At 39.7% G+C, this 18,560-nt stretch overlaps 1 protein-coding gene across 1 annotated transcript in view; it reads right to left on the reverse strand.

The window, feature by feature from the left end:
* Positions 1-15,322: 15,322 nt before the first annotated feature.
* LSM3 (LSM3 homolog, U6 small nuclear RNA and mRNA degradation associated) overlaps positions 15,323-18,560 on the reverse strand; it is a 3,586-nt gene continuing 348 nt past the window's right edge. The window contains exons 2-5 of the mRNA XM_009284547.1: positions 18,445-18,550; positions 17,454-17,564; positions 16,031-16,126; positions 15,323-15,710 (exon numbers count right to left, since the gene is read on the reverse strand). Coding sequence (XP_009282822.1) covers positions 15,630-15,710; positions 16,031-16,126; positions 17,454-17,564; positions 18,445-18,550 — 394 coding nt within the window. The 3' untranslated portion in view covers positions 15,323-15,629. The remainder of the gene's footprint in view (positions 15,711-16,030; positions 16,127-17,453; positions 17,565-18,444; positions 18,551-18,560) is intronic.

The raw sequence follows: 18,560 nt of genomic DNA on the forward strand, positions 1-18,560 counted from the left end.
TGTAAGGCCTGGCTTATGATCAGAGGTGGATGTAGCTGTGGGAGCTGAAGCAGTTATTTCCATCCGTTTACACCATTTTTATGCCAGAGTTCACTGGTCTCACAACAAGGAGGACTGAATGGTATATGTAGTCCTATCCAGTTACCATGCAATATAGCTTGTTTTATTCACGTAAACTAAAATTAGCTGCAGTCTTTGCTAATATGTTAGACTGGGAACTGTGATAGCTCAAGAAAAGAAAAGGGGGAAGACAGAGGGGAAGGCAGGGATACATCTTCTGCTGATGACAGCCAAACCTGCCTGTGACTGTAAAGCTGATCCTTAATATAATATGACATGGTTTAGAAGCCCTCCAAAAGTGCTATTATATTATTTGGCCAGACACTTGACATTCTGTCTAGATAATCCTAATTCTGGTTCACAATTCCTTCACTTGTACCTTAAGTAAATCACTTCATAGCCATGCTTCAACTTTGCATGTCAAAACTGCTTATTGCCAAAGCATTTAGGAGAGAGCTAGAAGGGAGCTGTGCAGGTTAGTTAGCATTTGTTTGCTGCTGAATCTGAGCAATTTCCAAGGGTTCCATGACTGCAGTGAATCTTCAGTCCCTCTGAAGGTTTGTCATTGGTTCAGGGGAGTCAGAATTTTACGTGTAGAATTGGTAGCAACTACAGACCAGCCCTTCTTTAGAATTCAACCTGAGGCACGCTGAGACAGGAGTTAGGGAGTTTAGGAAGGGTTGTGTGGCTATGAAATAATACAAGGAGGATTAATAATGCTATGAGCCACACTATTAGGGTCTGAAATCAGAAGCTTCCAAGAACCTGGAACATGTGAGTATGTAAGAACAATCACGCTGAGCCATCTGACAGCTCCCTTTAGCCCAATGCACTGTTTTCAACAGTAAGGTAAAGAGTATAAGAAATAGGGTGTGTATATAGAACAATTCTTCCCCAGGGACATCCTCCTACTCTCCAGCAATTAACAGTTTAGGACTGAGAGATCACACCAGGACTATTGTGTTTAACAGTCACAAATAGACCTATCCTCCATAAATTACCCTAGTCCCATTTTTAACCTACACAGACTTCTGACCTCCACACCATCTTGTGACAGTAGGTTTCTAAATGTAATTAGGAGTTGCACAAAAAAGTGTTTCCCTATTATTAGCTATAAACACAAAATTGGTCAGTGCCATCCAGCTACTGGCCAGAGCAATGCTCACTCCTGCACTAAGTACTAGACTTCATTAACATCCTGGGTAATTATATGATACCTTAGACTGTTTAAATCTTAATGATTAAACACAACCTTGAAAGAAAAAAAAAAAAGTGTTTTCAAGAGCAGGCAATGTTGGGTATCATCCAGAGTGCCTCCTCTAGCAATACTCCCTACTCGCTGTCTAGACCAACGATATTCAGATAGGAATCTGAATCCTGATCACTACACAGGAATCTTAGGCACGTAGATCACCACACATCGCTAGCCAGAATACCCTTCTCTGTGCTACATGCCACTGCTTTTAGAGCAATGGGACAGCATACTGCAAAAAGCTATATTAAAATCCAGTAACAGATGGAGGGTGAAAAAGCCTCCTTTTTGTGCCTCCTGCGCACAATCGCCTCAATCTTTCCCCACCAGAGCTGTTATGTCTCAGAGACATAAGCCAAAAGATGGCTGCACAAGCTGTGTTCGCTTCTGCGGCTGCCTACAGCAACCCCGGGGATAAAAAACAGCCATTTCAGCTGAAGAATAAGAAAACCATCTAAGTGCATTGCTCATTGGTGGCATTTCCAGTGGAGTGCAAAGTATCACAGGACAAAAGAAAGAAAAGCAGAACCTTCTGCAAGTAGAGATTTCAGCATCTGCATAGCTTGCAGGAGTATTTCACATTCAGCATCTGTCTTTGAAGGTGAAACTTTCTATACCGGCCACTGAGGGAACAATTACATGCAAGTAAATTGGCTCCATTAAATCAACAGGGTCTGAAACATATGGGGACAAGCCAGTGAACTTTTTTCTTCCAGAAATAAGCTGCTTCTATCATGGAAATAATCTTAATGTTTGCTGACACTGTAATTAAGAATTAAAGCTGCAGAAAAATGTGAGGTTTGCTAAAACACAATAGATATCTTTTATCAATACAATATATGGCACCAAATATTCAGTGTTCTGGGGAGGATAATTAATCAGTGCTCTCTTGCTGAAGTCCTTTTAATTGTCTATGATGGGCTGTGTTGGTGGGGGGATTATTGAGTTTTAACATGGAACAAGATCAGGGACCATGGGGAATATTTACACAAATAAAGATTGCATGATCAAGATCTTTGATCTGGGAATTGCTATTCTGTAATCATCTGTAAAGCACCAGGAGTGCCCCTGGCACTGTATATATAATAATAAACGATGAACAATAAATCACGTAATTAAATCTTCACTTCAAACATTCTTTTCATAATTCTTGCCTCAGATTTAAGTTCCCACATCAGACATATTAGGTCCTCATAATATTATTAAAGTTCCTACACTTCAGCTTTTAAAATTCCCCTAGGGATCTATTGTTTCTTTGCTTAATGTGTTTATGAGCCAAAGGCCCCATTAAATACAATAGGGAAACTCCCAGACCTTTAAAAACTTCACCACCAGAGACATTTCTTAGGAAACAGGACCATTTTTGTCATTCCATCATGTAACTATTGGAAAGTCTATTGATCAGAGAAGTTCCAGGAGAAAAACAGGAAAAATACTACCCCCCCGCCCCAGATCATCAATCACTAAGGCTGCAAGGCTAGCCAAGGCAGAACTGCTGCACACATTCCCTCCTCCATTGCATCTGATTATTCACATAATCTCATATTAAGAATATTTCATATTACGATTGCTCTTTATGCCTCATCACCTTTGCAGATGCTTTCTGTAAGGACAAGGAAAAGACAAAGTCTCCTTCTATTTTCTTGGTCTGGAAGATAAGGAGATGGGCAGATGCTTACATTCATCTAAACCCAAGCTGTACATTGTCCTCTACAAATGTGAATGAAACATTACATCTGAGACAGCATATTTTGCCAAAAACAGTAGAGATTTTGAGTATCAAACACTGACTTTTAAAAGTGAATTCCCATCCACCTTCAAAGGGACTTGTTAACAAACATGGAGAGAGACTCTTTATAGAGAGCAGGAGAGAAGGATGAAGCCACTGCCAGTATGCTGGAGAAGCTGGAGTCTACCAGGGACAAACTTCATGGTCTGAACCCTTGTTGAAAATTATTTAACACTGCACTCTAATCCAGACAACCAGTGAATTCTGGTTTATTTTAGAGGGGTTATCTTGTCTAGCTGCAAGGCTCTTCTCAACTGCTTGCCTTGTTTCTTTAAAAAGTAAAACTCATTCAGAATTTAAGTCTCCTTGGTGAAGGAGGGATAAGCTGGGGTGCTGTGGTTTATCAATTTAGCCTCAAGATTCAAAGAAGGCACAGAGCTAAGCAGGGAGTTCACACTTGTGTAAAAGCGTACCTAAGGGATACGCAGGGTTACTGTGTAAAAGCCCGAGTCTAAAGTGAGAATGCCTGGCATCAATCTGAGCAACATCATGCCAGTAAAGACTGTTCACCCGCAGTTGAGTTGGCGATTTCTCAACATAGAAGAGCTTAGAATGAGGGTTAGTGTGAGCCATGGGTGAAATGGAAATTCCTTTGGCCTCAACTAATGCATTTTAAGTGACTCCCACTTAGGGTCAGATAATTACAAGTTCTATTTTGTTAAACAGTTAAAAAAAACAAACACAATCTGTATTAGGCTGGAAAGTTCTACATTCCAGTGAACATGAGTGATGGTGAACATAGCCTGTGGGCCAAACACAGCCCACGCAGAGCTTCACACTGTTGAAGCTTTCATCTTCAGCACCCCGAGGTACAGCCCACAGATACCATAGGATCTCAACATGCAGTGCTCCATCTTGCTCCAGCCTAACGCATATCACATGCTAGGGCCTGTACCTTCCGTGAGCCGTACTGTCACACCACAATCGAGTAGGCTCCCAGCTTGCTGTATCTTTAAGTACTAGAGGGGTGGGGGGCTTAGTTTGGATTTCAAGAGGATGAGACCTAGGGTGTCACTAATGTAACCAGCAGGATTCCCACAGGGCTGCTTCTTGCTCAGAAGTTAGTAATTGACAGTGTATATATTCACCCAGTTTGCTGATTCTTGATGAACTGCATTCTCATGTAATGTATGTTCTACACTAATATTTACAAGTCACTAAAAAATATAAACCAAGTGCATTTCCCTCCTACATCACCAAATTCCAATGATACACAACCAAAATCATATAGAAATAGAGTATATGCTTGGTTGTAAAGATGTCTGAAAAGACAGCAAGGAATAAGGTCATGCAAAGTTTCACATAAACAAGGGAATCTTCACATTAGATAATTTCTATCATATGACCCAGTGTTAAATAACAAGGAGTATTAGAAAAATGAAGCTTGAATAAATGCAGTTGCAGCTGTATCTCTGTAATACCTTTACAGGACTTCACGGTATCACCCTAATGAAGAGACCTGGTAGCATAATCTACCTTCCCACACTGCCAGTGGAAAGTTGTTATTATAATTAATACAGATATAGTATCTTACTATTAAAAAAAAGTTACAGACAAGTTCTCAATACACCTGTGAAATAGCTAAGAACAGACTGAAATGCAGAGACACAAAGAGTTTGCATGCCAAGAGTTTCAATCAAGTCAGTTTACTGCCTACTGTAGATCCAGAGCTACCAGTACAAAAGTCCTTATACAAGTATCAGTTGTGCTAATGACAACCAAGTTATTTAGCTGTGGCAATAGAATATGAAAGGATTAGAATAAATTTGTAATTTCTCATTCCCAAAGCTTAGACCAAATTTGAGGATCACCTCTCAGTTCTTTGCCTAGCATTCTATTCCGTCTTTTGAGTTACCTTTTGTTGACTTGAATTTTACAGCAGTATGATCAACCACTATCAGCTCTCTGTAGAGAAAGAGATGGAGTTATTTAGGATATAACTATCTTTTTTTTTTTTTTAAGACTGACACTTAAAAATATATTTTCATCTTTTTAATATTAAACCCACATAGAAATCTTAAAACTGAAACTTATTTTCTACTAACATTACTCACTTTTATTTGCATTATGTATTGAAGGAAACTAAATTTTACCTTGTAGGTTCAGTTTAATTCCTCCTCCAATACCTTCAGTATTGGAGGTACCAGCTTCCTCCATGTTACCAGTATAATAGTGGAAACAATGATCCATATACTCATGGTGCAGCCTGCATTACTGGGCTCTAGGATTTAAGAGACCCTTTACAGAGGACAGCAATGTACCCTATTTGCAGCTCTGCCATGGTCTCGGCATGCAATCTTGAACAAAATGTTTAACTGCAATATCCTGCTCTCTTTTCTTCAGATGAAAGAAATTAGATAATAATTTATAGCCTCCTTTGTAAATGCTCTCAGATTTATGAATGAAGCATTCCTCCTTCCCTTGCTATTGCATTCCTACAATGGCTTTCTGTCTGAAACAAAGAATGCTGGGTTAGAAGGGTAACTAATAAGCAACCTAAAAACAAAAGGAACCTGGCACGAGGTCAGCATGACCTGCAGTAATTGCTTCTGCTGCTCTTAGAGACACACCAAGGGTTAGCAGTCACCCTACACAACTCCCTAGAACAGCAGAACAGTAAAAAAAAAAAGATAAGAAAGCCTCTTGTCCTAAGCTTACTGCTCAAAGGACACAAAATACTAAGCTGATTCCTAACTTATAAAGAATATTTATTTGGAGAAAAGTCTGGGAAGGAATCCTATGGAAATTAACCCTTGCTTCTCTGGATGCTATTACTACATGCAGAACTTCCAGATTTCTCCAGAAATTCCTAGTCCTTAGAAGTGAAAAATGTTCTGATTAGTTTCTCACGTAAACCATCCAGCCCATAAATGCCAAAGCCAGACTGAAGGGAACAGTTATGCAACAGGGCCCTGTGGAAGAGAAAAAACTGCTCAAGGCAAGTTGGCTGCTTGCATCATATATTTTCATGCTGTTTACAACCTCTCTGTATAGGAATCTCACAGTTCTGCTATGTAAGACATGAGTGAGTATCTTGTGATGAAATAAGAAAAAAAACAAACAACTTACTGAACATTCATCTCAAATTTCAATTGAACATAGTCTTTTAAATGTCACATGTTTAGCTGAGGGGTTTTTTGTTTGTTTGTTTTTCAAAATGTCTAAACCTTTAATAGGCTAAGTATGATGAGTGGGGATACCTTCCATATACCCCCTGGGAATTCCTTTTTGAGACCGCAATTCCCACCACGTTCAGTTCTTCTGAACTCTCTTGTATATATTCCCACTTCGTATCAGTACTAACAAGTTAAAGAGGGGACTCTGAAACCTCCACTGTTCACTAAGGGGACTCTGATGTTACTTTAAGCAGTAGCTTAATGAACGTTTTTCCCCAATTGCAGTGCCAGCACAAGCAGCTCCTGTTCCCTGAACTGACCAGAGAATTGATTCAGGTTAGAGCTACCCAACTTCTTCTACCTGTATCAGTTCCCCAAGCTGCTCAGACACTGCAAACAATTCCTACTTAGGCCCTGCAAGCACTTGTATCAGCAAGCACTGAAAAACTTAAAAATTCCTGGAAATTCTCCCTCATCCATCACACAGACTTGCACCTATCAGCTAGGCATGCAGGAGATGAGAACTCAAGCAGTGCTCTAACAGCGGGTTTCAAGAGTGGAAACACAAAATCAAGTTTCCTCCAAGACTAGAATATCCCTCAGCAGAGCAATGCAGGAAGAAGTGGGTTCATCTCCAGCTAGAAGAAGAAAATACTACAAAGACCATATATATGTTACATCTCTGGACATCGAAAATTTTGGAGCCAGACTCAAAAAAGTTTTCAAACATTTTGATGTACTTTCTGCACACAACTCCATGGCTTTAGATACTCAGCCATCATTTAACTGTCATCAGAAATACAAATCCTAGGGATTAATGACTAACATTAGCACAATGCAACTGCTAATGCCACAGGCAAGGCTTACATTAAACAAAAAAAAACAAGTGGGTGGATAATTAGTTCGAAGGATGCTCTGCAATTCACAGTCTAACACCTTCCCTTCAGCACAAGGAGAGGACTTACTAGGGTAGAAACACCTTGAACAGAAAACAAATGCTTCAGAGATGTACCTGCATGTTTGGAACAGGCCAAAAGTTAAATCCCTCCTTACACGGCTGCACTTCTTTATGAAATAGCTGATGAGAATAGGTGGTGTTGAAAAGGAAGTCACATACCTGACATTTCTCCCACTAGTACGTTGAGATTCTCATCAGCTCAAAACTGCAACTGCAGTTTGTGACTGTAGTTTAAAGAGTTCAGAGACTTGCTTGATGTGGCAGATGTCCACTACTGCCAACTTTACTGACATTTCTTCTATGAGATCAACGCAGTGTCTACAGAAGCTTCATCAACATGTAGATGTTTAAAAGAAAAAAAGCAACCTTAAACATCACTGAACACTTAAAAACCCTAAATACTAGTTAGAGGAGAACAGAAGAGAAATGAAAAAAACTATCAGTCACAATAAAGAACATACTAGAGTATATTCTTGAAGCTGACAACTTAACTAGCTATAGGCATGCAAGGGAGATTTGGTCAGTGGTTTTGTTTACATCCTTAAAATTTACTTTTTTGTGATCAAATGAGTCACTTGTATTGAATCAGATGGATCGCTCGCATCCTTTTCAAAAAAGAAATCATGAGACAGAACTGCACTGAAAGAATCCAGACAGAAGAGACACTGCATCAAGAACCAGCAGATCTCTGTTTTAAGTGTGATGATACTACTATCTCTGTGTGACTGATTGTCTTCTCTGCGCAGCTGTGCCAGTCAAAGAACAGTGCTCACCCTCTTTTCAGAGCTGTGTATCAAGACTGGTACCAGAAAGATAAGACTTCATGAGACAGAACTGCACTGAAAGAATCCAGACAGAAGAGACACTGCATCAAGAACCAGCAGATCTCTGTTTTAAGTGTGATGATACTACTATCTCTGTGTGACTGATTGTCTTCTCTGCGCAGCTGTGCCAGTCAAAGAACAGTGCTCACCCTCTTTTCAGAGCTGTGTATCAAGACTGGTACCAGAAAGATAAGACTAAGATGGAGAAATGCCTGTCCAGGAAGTTTCACCCCAGAGATGTCAGAGCCCTTCACAAGAATGAAACCTTGTAACCCTTCTGTGTGACAACAGTACTGAAAGAAAATCCACGGAAAAACAGAAGTAATGGAAAATTACACAGTAAGCTTCATATCCAACACCTGAAACACCACATGTAGAACATTTCTCCTTAACTCATGAGACTGCACATGGGGGGGGGTAATCATTGTATAGACATCACACTGCCTCAAGAAAGAAAAAATAGCTGTGACAGCTGGCTTTAGAATTGAGTACAGCAGACAGATCTCTTGTGTTACCTACGGGATGCTGCGAATCTGGAAGCTGCATGCATATAGCATTGCTAGTTTTAGGTTGGCTTTCAGGGAATGAATGCAGGACAAATAAGTTCTAAAGGCTTAACATTTAATCACGAGGAAAATCTCTACTAGCTGGTACTGAGATTAGAAGCCTGTGCTTTATGGATAGGACCACGTTAATACAGAAACAACTCTGAGTATTTGAATTACACCAACAGGCAGCAATAACAATCAGAAGGTTCGGTATAAAAAAAAAAATTTAAGAGTTGTGTTCAATTTAACTGTAGTGTATTCTCCTGGGTTGCAGTGGAGCTTTGGATCTCTTGCCTTTTATAAACAGCATCTCAGTCAACAAGAATTTAGCTTGGAGGAATGCATTACAGATGTAAAACAAATCAAATTAGCTCTCAGATGTTATCTGTTGATATCTCATTTCTTCCTCAGACTTCTGCTAACCACTGGAATGCAACATCTGGGCAGTTGGGGGAGGCAACTGTTTTAGTAAAAAGTACTACATATAGGTGCTACAGAAGAAATTACAACACACTGCTTTACCACACCACCTACACCACAGGATGAACTAGTAACAGTTACCTGCCGTGAAAAAGGTAATTAGGTCTACCTAGCCTGTGTCACCTTTACAGCATAAAAAGCCAACTTAATCAGAGCAATTATATGCTAAGGATGAGTGACAAAATTACAGTCATCTGTTGCAGAGGTTATTTAAAGAAATCAATATTTGGAGCACCATTTACTTGTTTCCAATTTTTTCCCTGCCACTGAAATTTGAAGGCCCTGGAAGAATTCAGTAATGCATGCAATTATGACAACCATAGGCTTTATACTTAATATTCTACATACTTTAACTTAACTTAGAGCAGCATACTTTCTTCTTTTTAAAAGGAAAAAGTTTGCTTTCATGAAAGTTCTTTGTGATTTCCATAGAACAGATTGGGGAACAGATTATGTGACTTCCTCAGTCAAAATTTTACACAGCATTTCACCCTGATTAGCATTAAGTGACAGGCTCCAGGGACATACACTTTTGATGCAATGATTTACACAGAACTAGAGGTTTTACTCCCCAACAGTTTAGCGGATTCGAGAATAGCAAATGAGAATTTACTGTAGCAGAAGTGCCACAGCTGTGAGTTCTATTAGGTAGTGGTCAGATTATGAATCATTTAATAAACTGTGCCATTGCTAGCAGAGGTTTTTGCAGCCTCCTTACCAAAAAGATAACCTTTCTGTGCAGGAACTGAGTGCTGTGAGAAAGGAACAGGACTAAGGCGCCTGCAGCACTAAGGTCTCCTTTAGAGGCTAAAATTGATCCACTATCGCAATAGAGTTTATGGAATTGAGGCTTCCACTTGTCAAACAGTTTAAAGACACTGGTGAAAGTTCCTTGCTCAAATCATCCGGAAACAGGCTGGGCAAAACACTAGATCATCTACTGCAGAGAGCAACTATGTACTGACATGGGCTTTGGGTGACATGAACCAACAGACCGTGATCAGAGTGTCGTGTTTAGCCAGCACAGATGCATAAAGCACAGGTCTTTATCAGACAATTACTTAAAAAAAATGGTTCTAAAAACCTAGAGCAATTTTCATCATTAAAACCAAAGAGAAACTGGAAATGCATCAATTACCTGAGGTATTAAAGAGATTTTGTGCTCTAAATATATAACACAGATTAGGCTTACTGAAATTTCTGGAACTATACCAGTTTTCAAGAACTATTTTATGTTGCCACATGAATACTGTATCTTCACAAATAAGAAAATTTATCTTTTCCATTTAAAGTTTATGCTATCCCTTACTTTCAGAATACAAAAATGTCTAAGACTATGAACACTGTACATACTCTGGATCAAATAACATGCTTCTAATTCACAAAACGTGCTTACATTGGAATATTCTGACCTCTTCCGAAGATTTCTGTATGCACCTTAAGTAAATCTCCATGTTTACTGTGTACCATACAGAAGAAAACATTCCTAAAATCCCCCCTTCATGATCAGTCATTACCCAACTCTTCCAAGGGCTTATGCAGTGTTTTCTGCAATAGTTTGTCCACCCACACAGACAGTCAGCACGCCTAGTCCCTTGCTGTTGCAGGCAGTCACATCATAAACTGATCAAATGCCATTGTAAAACTAAATACGCTTTTTGGCCTAAGTTTCCAAAATGTGGGAGTGGGCCTCACCCATTCAAACTAATTTGGGTAACAATGAAAAAATTCACTCATAAACGGGGTTTCTGACTACATCTTTTTCCGTCAGTGGTTCTTGTTTTCCGCTCCAACCCACATCATCTATTCTCTTCCTTCCACCCATTCTTTCCCCCCCAAAAAAGGCTGGCTTGGACACTGTGCTTCAATTTTCTGTAGAACTTTCTATTTTTCTATCCCATTCTTTTTCTTTAGTATATGAAAGCAGCTTCCTGTTTAGAAACATGGGAGTCCTACACCCTCAGTAATGATGTATTCAGCCCATCAATGATCTTGGCATGAATGCCTTAAACCTTAATAAGCCTGATGGGATTTTCTGTACATGTCATCATCAGTCCAAAAACAATGCACAACGTTTGTCATCTTGCACTGAATCAGCTCCCTTCCCAGTGCTATAGTTCTAGTAAGAATTCTAAGGGCTTACAAGCCTCCTTCTCTTAAATATTTCAAATTATAGATTTCCAATGCCTACAGAACAAGAACAGAAGCACCAAGAGGAGACAGTGTTATTGCAGAACTCCCAACATGATCAATACTGTTCTGCTTTTCCAACCCTGAGTCCCTGCAGCAGTCTGCCATTGCTCACACTGCTCAAGTCTTACTATAACCTATTATCCAAATCCTGGGCTTGTCCTGTGCTGGGGAATAGGAATGAAACACATAATGTAATCTCTGTTCAACTTTAAAAAAAACCCCACAACATCCCCCCCCAAACCGTACATGACCTAGAACAAAATCCTATCTTGTTCAAATACATAGACTGAATCAAAATCTATTTTTGTGGGTTCAAAAAGGCAGCAGCATTGGTGACTTGAAATAAACTGAAATATTTGTCACTTTGGGAGTTTAATGTACATACATTCATAAGTGCAGGTTGTTCCCCCTGCTGAATTTTAACTGCAGTGAAGTTCTCCAGCGAAGTTACTGGAGAGCCGTACAACAAGCACTTGAACCAGTGGGTGCAGAGGCAGCCTTGTATACCACACGCAACAATGTGCTGTTCTTCTCCAAGCAGTGCTTAGCAGCAAAGTGGTTAACCACAATTTATTCTATATGGCATAATTCTTCAGTAATGCTACTAGCAAAGCTGCTAGTCTAGAGTTCATGCATTTTAAAATCTGACAATGCAAGGCACACATAACTGTTTCACTTTAACTCTTTTGGGGGCTTGGTCTGTGCTTACATAAACATCAAAACATATTTTGAGCTCTACTTATGGGTGAGCAGCAGAGTTAATTTAAAACTGTCAGCAAGTGCCATCCTAATTAAAAACAAATGACTAATTGTACAACTACAGGGCCTGTTGACACAGGCTACATACATCAATCAGGCAAAGCCAACCAAGCTTGAATTTGAGGAAATGCAGCACCATCTAGCGTCCTACATGAGTTAGAGATTCAAAAATCAGTTTTACAATCAGTCCACACAGAAATTTCACAGGTAGCTGACACTCTCACAAAAGCAGTAAGACACCAGAGGTCCAACTATACCAACTATTCCCAGCACTTCTGAAAAAGGGAATTACATAATAAAAATCCTGTTAAAAAAGAGCTGCTGAGAGTCAAATGTTTGCAGGCAGAACAGAAATTCTTTGAAGTCAATAAACTGAGAAATTACTCTGCCACCTACCAAAAAGGTGCAGTCCAAAAGCTAAAAGCTACCAGTAATAGAAAGACTACTACTATCTATAAAAAGCTACTAGAAATAAAAAGGCAACCTTTAAGAAACTGAGTAATACTAAAAATTCTGGCAGGCTAAAAACATAAAACAATATGAAAAGGTATTTGAGAAATCTTGAGGAATTATTTGAGGAAAATTAATGATAAATTCTTTTTCAAACACATTGGGAACAGGAATCTTGACAAAGGCTTAGTACAGGCAACAGATGATCAAAGAATAGGAAGAACAGTAAGAAAGAGACAAGACTGCAGAAAAGCTTTTTAAATGTTTTTTTTTTTTAATCCACATTTATCAGAGGAGCTTAGACCAGCTCCCACTCTGGAGAGCTCATTTCAAATTGGAGGGTCAGTAAGAGATGCTACTGGACATTTTAGGGACATAAACAATAATAGGTCTTTATAGTCAGACAGTAAATACCCAAGAAATCAATTAGACAATAACTGAGCTAGCAACCACCATGCATAATCTCTCACTTAAAACTTCAGAAGAAGCAGAAGGTGACAAATGAGACAATTTTTTATTTAAAAGAGTTCTACAGGGATTCAGGTGAGCTATGTCAGGTGAGCTGACCTCTTTCAACCATGCTGATACTCTGTAATAGAGAATTACTGGACATATAGATAAATGTGTTATGTTGGCAAATATGGCTCAAGTAAAGGCAATGTAGACCTCACATCTCTCTATTATCATTCTCAGAGAATCTAACAAATATTATTAACAGATATTCATTCAAAAATTTATCAAGGCAGAAGTTCTTGATGCACCAACACCTTGTGTGTGTATCATGTCAGTCCTCCAATACAAAAATCATAGTACAAAAAGGAATGGAGCAGCTTTCATCAAAAATTATTAAATTGAAAATCTGTTTGCAACCTGGGAGAGAACCGAAGGACAATTAGGAGTAGAGAAGGTGGAAAGATAAATGTATACTCTGCTACCTCTGAATACCACCAAGCCAACGTTGTCTATCACACACATGAAAGTGACAGGCAGCAAGTTCAAAACCAAGCCCAACCCAGACAAAGCCAAAACCAGAAGTATTTCTTCAGAGAACACATGCTCAACCTGTGACATACCGTAACAATACATAGCAAGGGGCTTACCAGACTTCTAAAAGGATGTAGACTAATTAACAGAAGAGAAATCCCTCAGGTTCTGTGAAACATACTCTCTCCTTTCCCAGATGTGCAGATCCCTGGGAACTGGAGGACTATCACTGTGTTCACCTATTCTTACTCTCTCCCCCTAAGCGTTTATTCTGGCCTCCTAGAGTGGCAGGAAATAAGATAATAGACTAAAAAGGATCTCAGTGCAGTCATCCTGGTACCCCTTTCAGAAGGGGAACAGTTGTAGCATCACTAGCTTTCTTCCAACATCAAGGGTTGTGTACACATGGAACAGGAGTTGATGCTCGCTGAGCTAACTCTTGCGGAGACAGCACGCTAGGAATGGATGCGATAGGAATCACAGAAAATGGTTTCTGTCCTAGCCCAGACCAACTTCAAGCAAGGATGGTATAGTGAGGAAAATTTGAATGAAAATTATTCATTCAAATAATGCTACAGTCCTAAGTTGTACAGATGCTTTCTTCTTTCATTTGCACACAAGGGACCCATATATGAAAACAGCATCATACACAGGTTTAAGATAAACTCTTGCGTGCATGTACAAGTGGAAGCGATTTGTCCTTTCTTAGAACAAACTGCAAGGAATATGGTAGCAAGTCTCCACGTGATTAAAAATTTAAGACTATAATTGCTATTAACACACTAATTCTCAGCAATAGCTTCACTATTTCAGCTTCAGCTATCACTCCTATTTTTTAAATCTATCCCAAAGCTAGAGGACATTGCATGAGAACAGAGTACAGATGCCATCTAGAAGCCAGAGCAGATTTTGTATCAGTCCCTGCTTTCCTTATTTCAAAGAGCATGAAGTATACATTCATCTTCTGAGTGTATAAATTTTACTGCTATAAGAGTTAGTATTCCTTTAAGAAGAATCTGGCTTGGAGCTTACCAAGGCAGACCTTGCATTCCTCACCACTGTCACAAGCTATGGACATAAGTTATGAAGATTTTAACTGTAGGAGAAAGTGCCAGAGCAAGCTGCTTTTGCTAACCTCACAGAGCATGCCTAAGAACCTAGATAAATTAAGTTTGTTAAGTCACAAGTCAGGCTCTGTAGGAAATGTCCCAGTGTAGACCTACATCTCTCATATGCCTTTCAAACATACTTACTAAAACATTTCATAATGTGCCTTTTTTTGTTTTCATACAATTAGGAGAGTAAATTGCAAACAGGGTGGGCCTGAGAAAGTGTGTATTAAAAAAGAGCTATGTTCAGGATTCTAGTACACCTTGACTACAGATAACTAATGAGCATCTTAAGCATTCAGCAGAATTTAATGTATTCAGGAACTGAAACAGGCTCTAGACAGTGGGAAATAAATGCATGCAGCAGGCAACTCAACAGCATGCGAGGCAACAACCTCAGTCTCTACTTATGGCCTTGCAAACCATAGCTCTGTTAACAAAGCCATAATAAAAACATCTGAAAACATTGTAAAGAAGCCCATCTTCTTTACATATCTTAAGTGGAAGATGCATATATATACACTATTTCCCTGCCTCAAGGATATGCATCAAGAATTTGAACATAGAAAAGCCATAAATTATAGCATGGTAGATTAATGTAGTATTGCCCCACCAAACATCAATCTGCAAGACTCAGGTATTAGTAAGGACAGATATTAACACAACACACAAAAGTTACCATTTTCTCAGAAAGTGAGGCTACATACTACAACTTAATATAGCACTAGCTCTATAGAAGAACGTAAGAATAATGTCTTCAACAAAAACATGACAAGTCAAATATGAAAGATAAACCAAATTTATTTAAAACAAAAAATTAAGACAGTACTATTGCCAAGATTGAAAAAAAAAATGAAGGATTCTTTTACTGATGTGACAAGACAGCCAATTTACAGCAGTTACATTAATTCTGAGAAAATCAGGTCGGGTTTACACTGCTTCAATTGACTACATATACTTTCTGCAAGACAAACTATTTCCCCTTCCCGCCCCTTCCCAAAAGAACAGACAAAAACATCCTATAAAAAACATGTACAGAATTTTGAGACACACGAACCATTGTCCAAAAGCCTGAAACTTTCCAACAAGGTTAAATCCTTTGTTGCTTCAACCAACCCTCAATGGGGGAGCTACAAGCACAACGCCGTCACCTCTGACAAAGAGCATCGGAATATTCCTTTTGGTAGACTATGAAGAAGGAAAGAAAAGTTTACATTTACAAAAGCATAGTTTACAAAACATATCCCGCTAAGCATATGACCAAATTCAGTCATAACAAAACAACTCCAACAAATACAAGCTCAAACATACAACGTTCTGGCATGCTTAAGAGATCAATACAACTAACACCACATCTTTGGATATCCTTTGTACTTTCATAACAATTTGCCCAAAACTTCTTTTAGATCTTGGTTCAAAAAGTAGTCAGCAATAAACTACTTCAATGATATAACATAGTTTAGTTTTTAAAAAGTTTTCTATGGGGATAAATACGCTAAAGTCCTTACTTTATAAATCTCTTCATAGGTTTCTTCATCAATCTCTATTGTAGTTACAGTTTCTTCCACATCACCCAAAATCATATTTAAGTGCTGATCATATGCCTGTAGGAATGAAGTTAGTTTATTATTTCTTCCAAAATTCAAACACAAGCTCATTAAAATGAGAATTATAGCAAGACTTTCAGACATACTTAGTTTAGCCTGATTTTGACCAAAACATGCCACTATGTCAAAACAAAGTAGTATCAGTTACAGTTATAATTTCAAACATAAATGCCAACAAATCAGTACTCTGCAGCATAAAAAAAAGGGAAGACATTTATATTTACTGAAATGTTCTTCCAGGAAATATCTCTGAAGCTTTCAGTGAGAACACATGCAAGAACTCAGAGACAGACACACTTCATTAACATTAAACCAGCTAACACATTCTCTGCTGCCAGTCCAGCCTCCTGGAACTGATTGCTTGGGGCCAACTTAAATAATATGAAAGCTGTAATTCATACAATGCTACAAAAAACTTAAAATAAGCACACGTTCCAAACACCTTACAAAAGCATGTTGCAAACTACACGTGTGCCTCATGGATTTCTCCTTATCTTTGTGTTCCCAAAGGAGTTGAGGCCCAGTTAATGCATGGGGCAGCTGGATCTCTTCCCCAACACAGTACAGTACTCAGGAAGGATGACTGACTTAACAGAAAGCAAGAAATCTGTCTCATCAAGAGACATATCACTCTCAGAAGAAAGCACTTCAACAAATGAGATTTGCAGAGAATCCAGCTGAGTACATATCCCATCATACCCTCAGAGGGTGTGCCTTAAGAGATACTTGTTTGATAATGATAATCTCATTCTTAATTCAGTCTTAAAGACACCTCAGTGTACTTCACAAGAAGAGGCCTGCAGTATTATTGCTTATTTCAGATGCAGAAATGGAAGCCAAAAGCAGTGGAATGAATTTCTTGGTATCGTTCAGGAGACAAGAAAAACAAAATATATCTCTTGAATCTCTAGAGAAACATTTAATAGCAGACAAAGTACTGAACAAATCAGATTTTGCCACCAATCACATTACACTTTTGATAAGAGAAAGGGTTCAGCCCTTGTTACTAAGATGATCTTTAACCTACCTTCTCTAACCACTTCTGCATTTTTAGCCAAGAGATACAATTACTTGCACTTTAAACAATCAATGGAAGAATCATAGAATCGCTTGGGTTGGAGGGAACCTTTAAAGGTCATCTAGTCCAACCCCCCTGGAATAAGCAGAGACATCTTCAACTAGATCAGGTTGCTCAGAGCCCCGTCCAACCTGACCTTGAATGTTTCAAGGGATGAAGCATCTCTGTACTAGACCATTGTACATAAAAAAGGCTGCCCAGTGCTTAGCTGAATAAGCATAGTAGCATTCTGAAAGTTTTACTTACATGTAGTCTGCCTCTAAGCTCTCTGTCATTCCTCATTTTGACATAGATTCGCTCATCTAGACTGAGTCTGATGAGATCAAGTGGCTCCTCTACAGTATTTGTTGTTTGTTGCTAAAAAAATAAAAGTAAAAAAGTTATTTGTACAGAAGAAGCCTGTGAACTTTTCCATTCCTCAGTGTTTGCGAGACACAGAAAACAAACAGGTAAGAACACAGATACAAATATTCCAAGTCATTCCTTCACATCCTGTTGAACCTGAGTGCAGCTGATATTACCACTCTACAAATATTCACTGGCCTGAGCAAAATGAGTTAAGACTTCAGTTTAGTTTGCAGCAAATCATGCCTCACGCATACTGTTGTATAAACTATATTGCTTATCAGCAACCATTGTCCATACTGCAGCAGAAAGCCTAATCTGCATGAACCAGCACCACACCTGTGCCATCGCATGGCACAGGCTAGGAAAAACAAACACCCACTGCCAGTTTTGCCAGCACACAACAGTCAGCCGGGTAACACGCTGCCCCTCCTGCCCCACACACCTCTCCTTGAGGCCTAGCTTAACACAGCAGTCATGCCAGACCTCAAGGCAGGTTAGAAACCTGAACACACAGGGGGCTGAGATCTTTTTGTGATAAAGGCATACTTTTAGGATCACAGCTAAAACGTGTGACCATTTTTGTGCATATCTCGCAGCATGCTACCTATTTCCTTCTCAGCGAGGCAGAGCCAAGAGTATTTTCCTCAGTTGCTTTCCTCCGTTTCCCTCCTCCGGCAGTTCCTAGGGGAAACGGGCCTGCAGTGAGCCCTGCCCGCCCTCCTGACAGCCCCGGCAGCAGCACAAGGACCGAGGCCGTGTAGTAACTTCATTTCACACAGCAAACGCTCCCCCGGGGGGCTGCGCCTCACGAAGGCTGCCCAAGAGGGGAGCTTTGCCGGGAGGTACGCCCAGCCCCAGCTGGGCAGCCGAAAATCTGCCTCCATCTTACGCCCGTCCAGCCGCGGAGGTTTCCCCAGGCCCGCGGAGGGAAGGCGGGGAGCGGCGGGAGCGCGGGCCCAGCCGCAGCGGGGAAGGCCTTGCCGCTGCCTCCCGCCCTGGGGGAAG

This window comes from Aptenodytes forsteri, unplaced genomic scaffold (genome assembly GCF_000699145.1).
Source record: "Aptenodytes forsteri isolate BGI_AS27 unplaced genomic scaffold, ASM69914v1 Scaffold53, whole genome shotgun sequence".
In the NCBI taxonomy this organism is placed as follows: Eukaryota; Metazoa; Chordata; class Aves; order Sphenisciformes; family Spheniscidae; genus Aptenodytes; species Aptenodytes forsteri.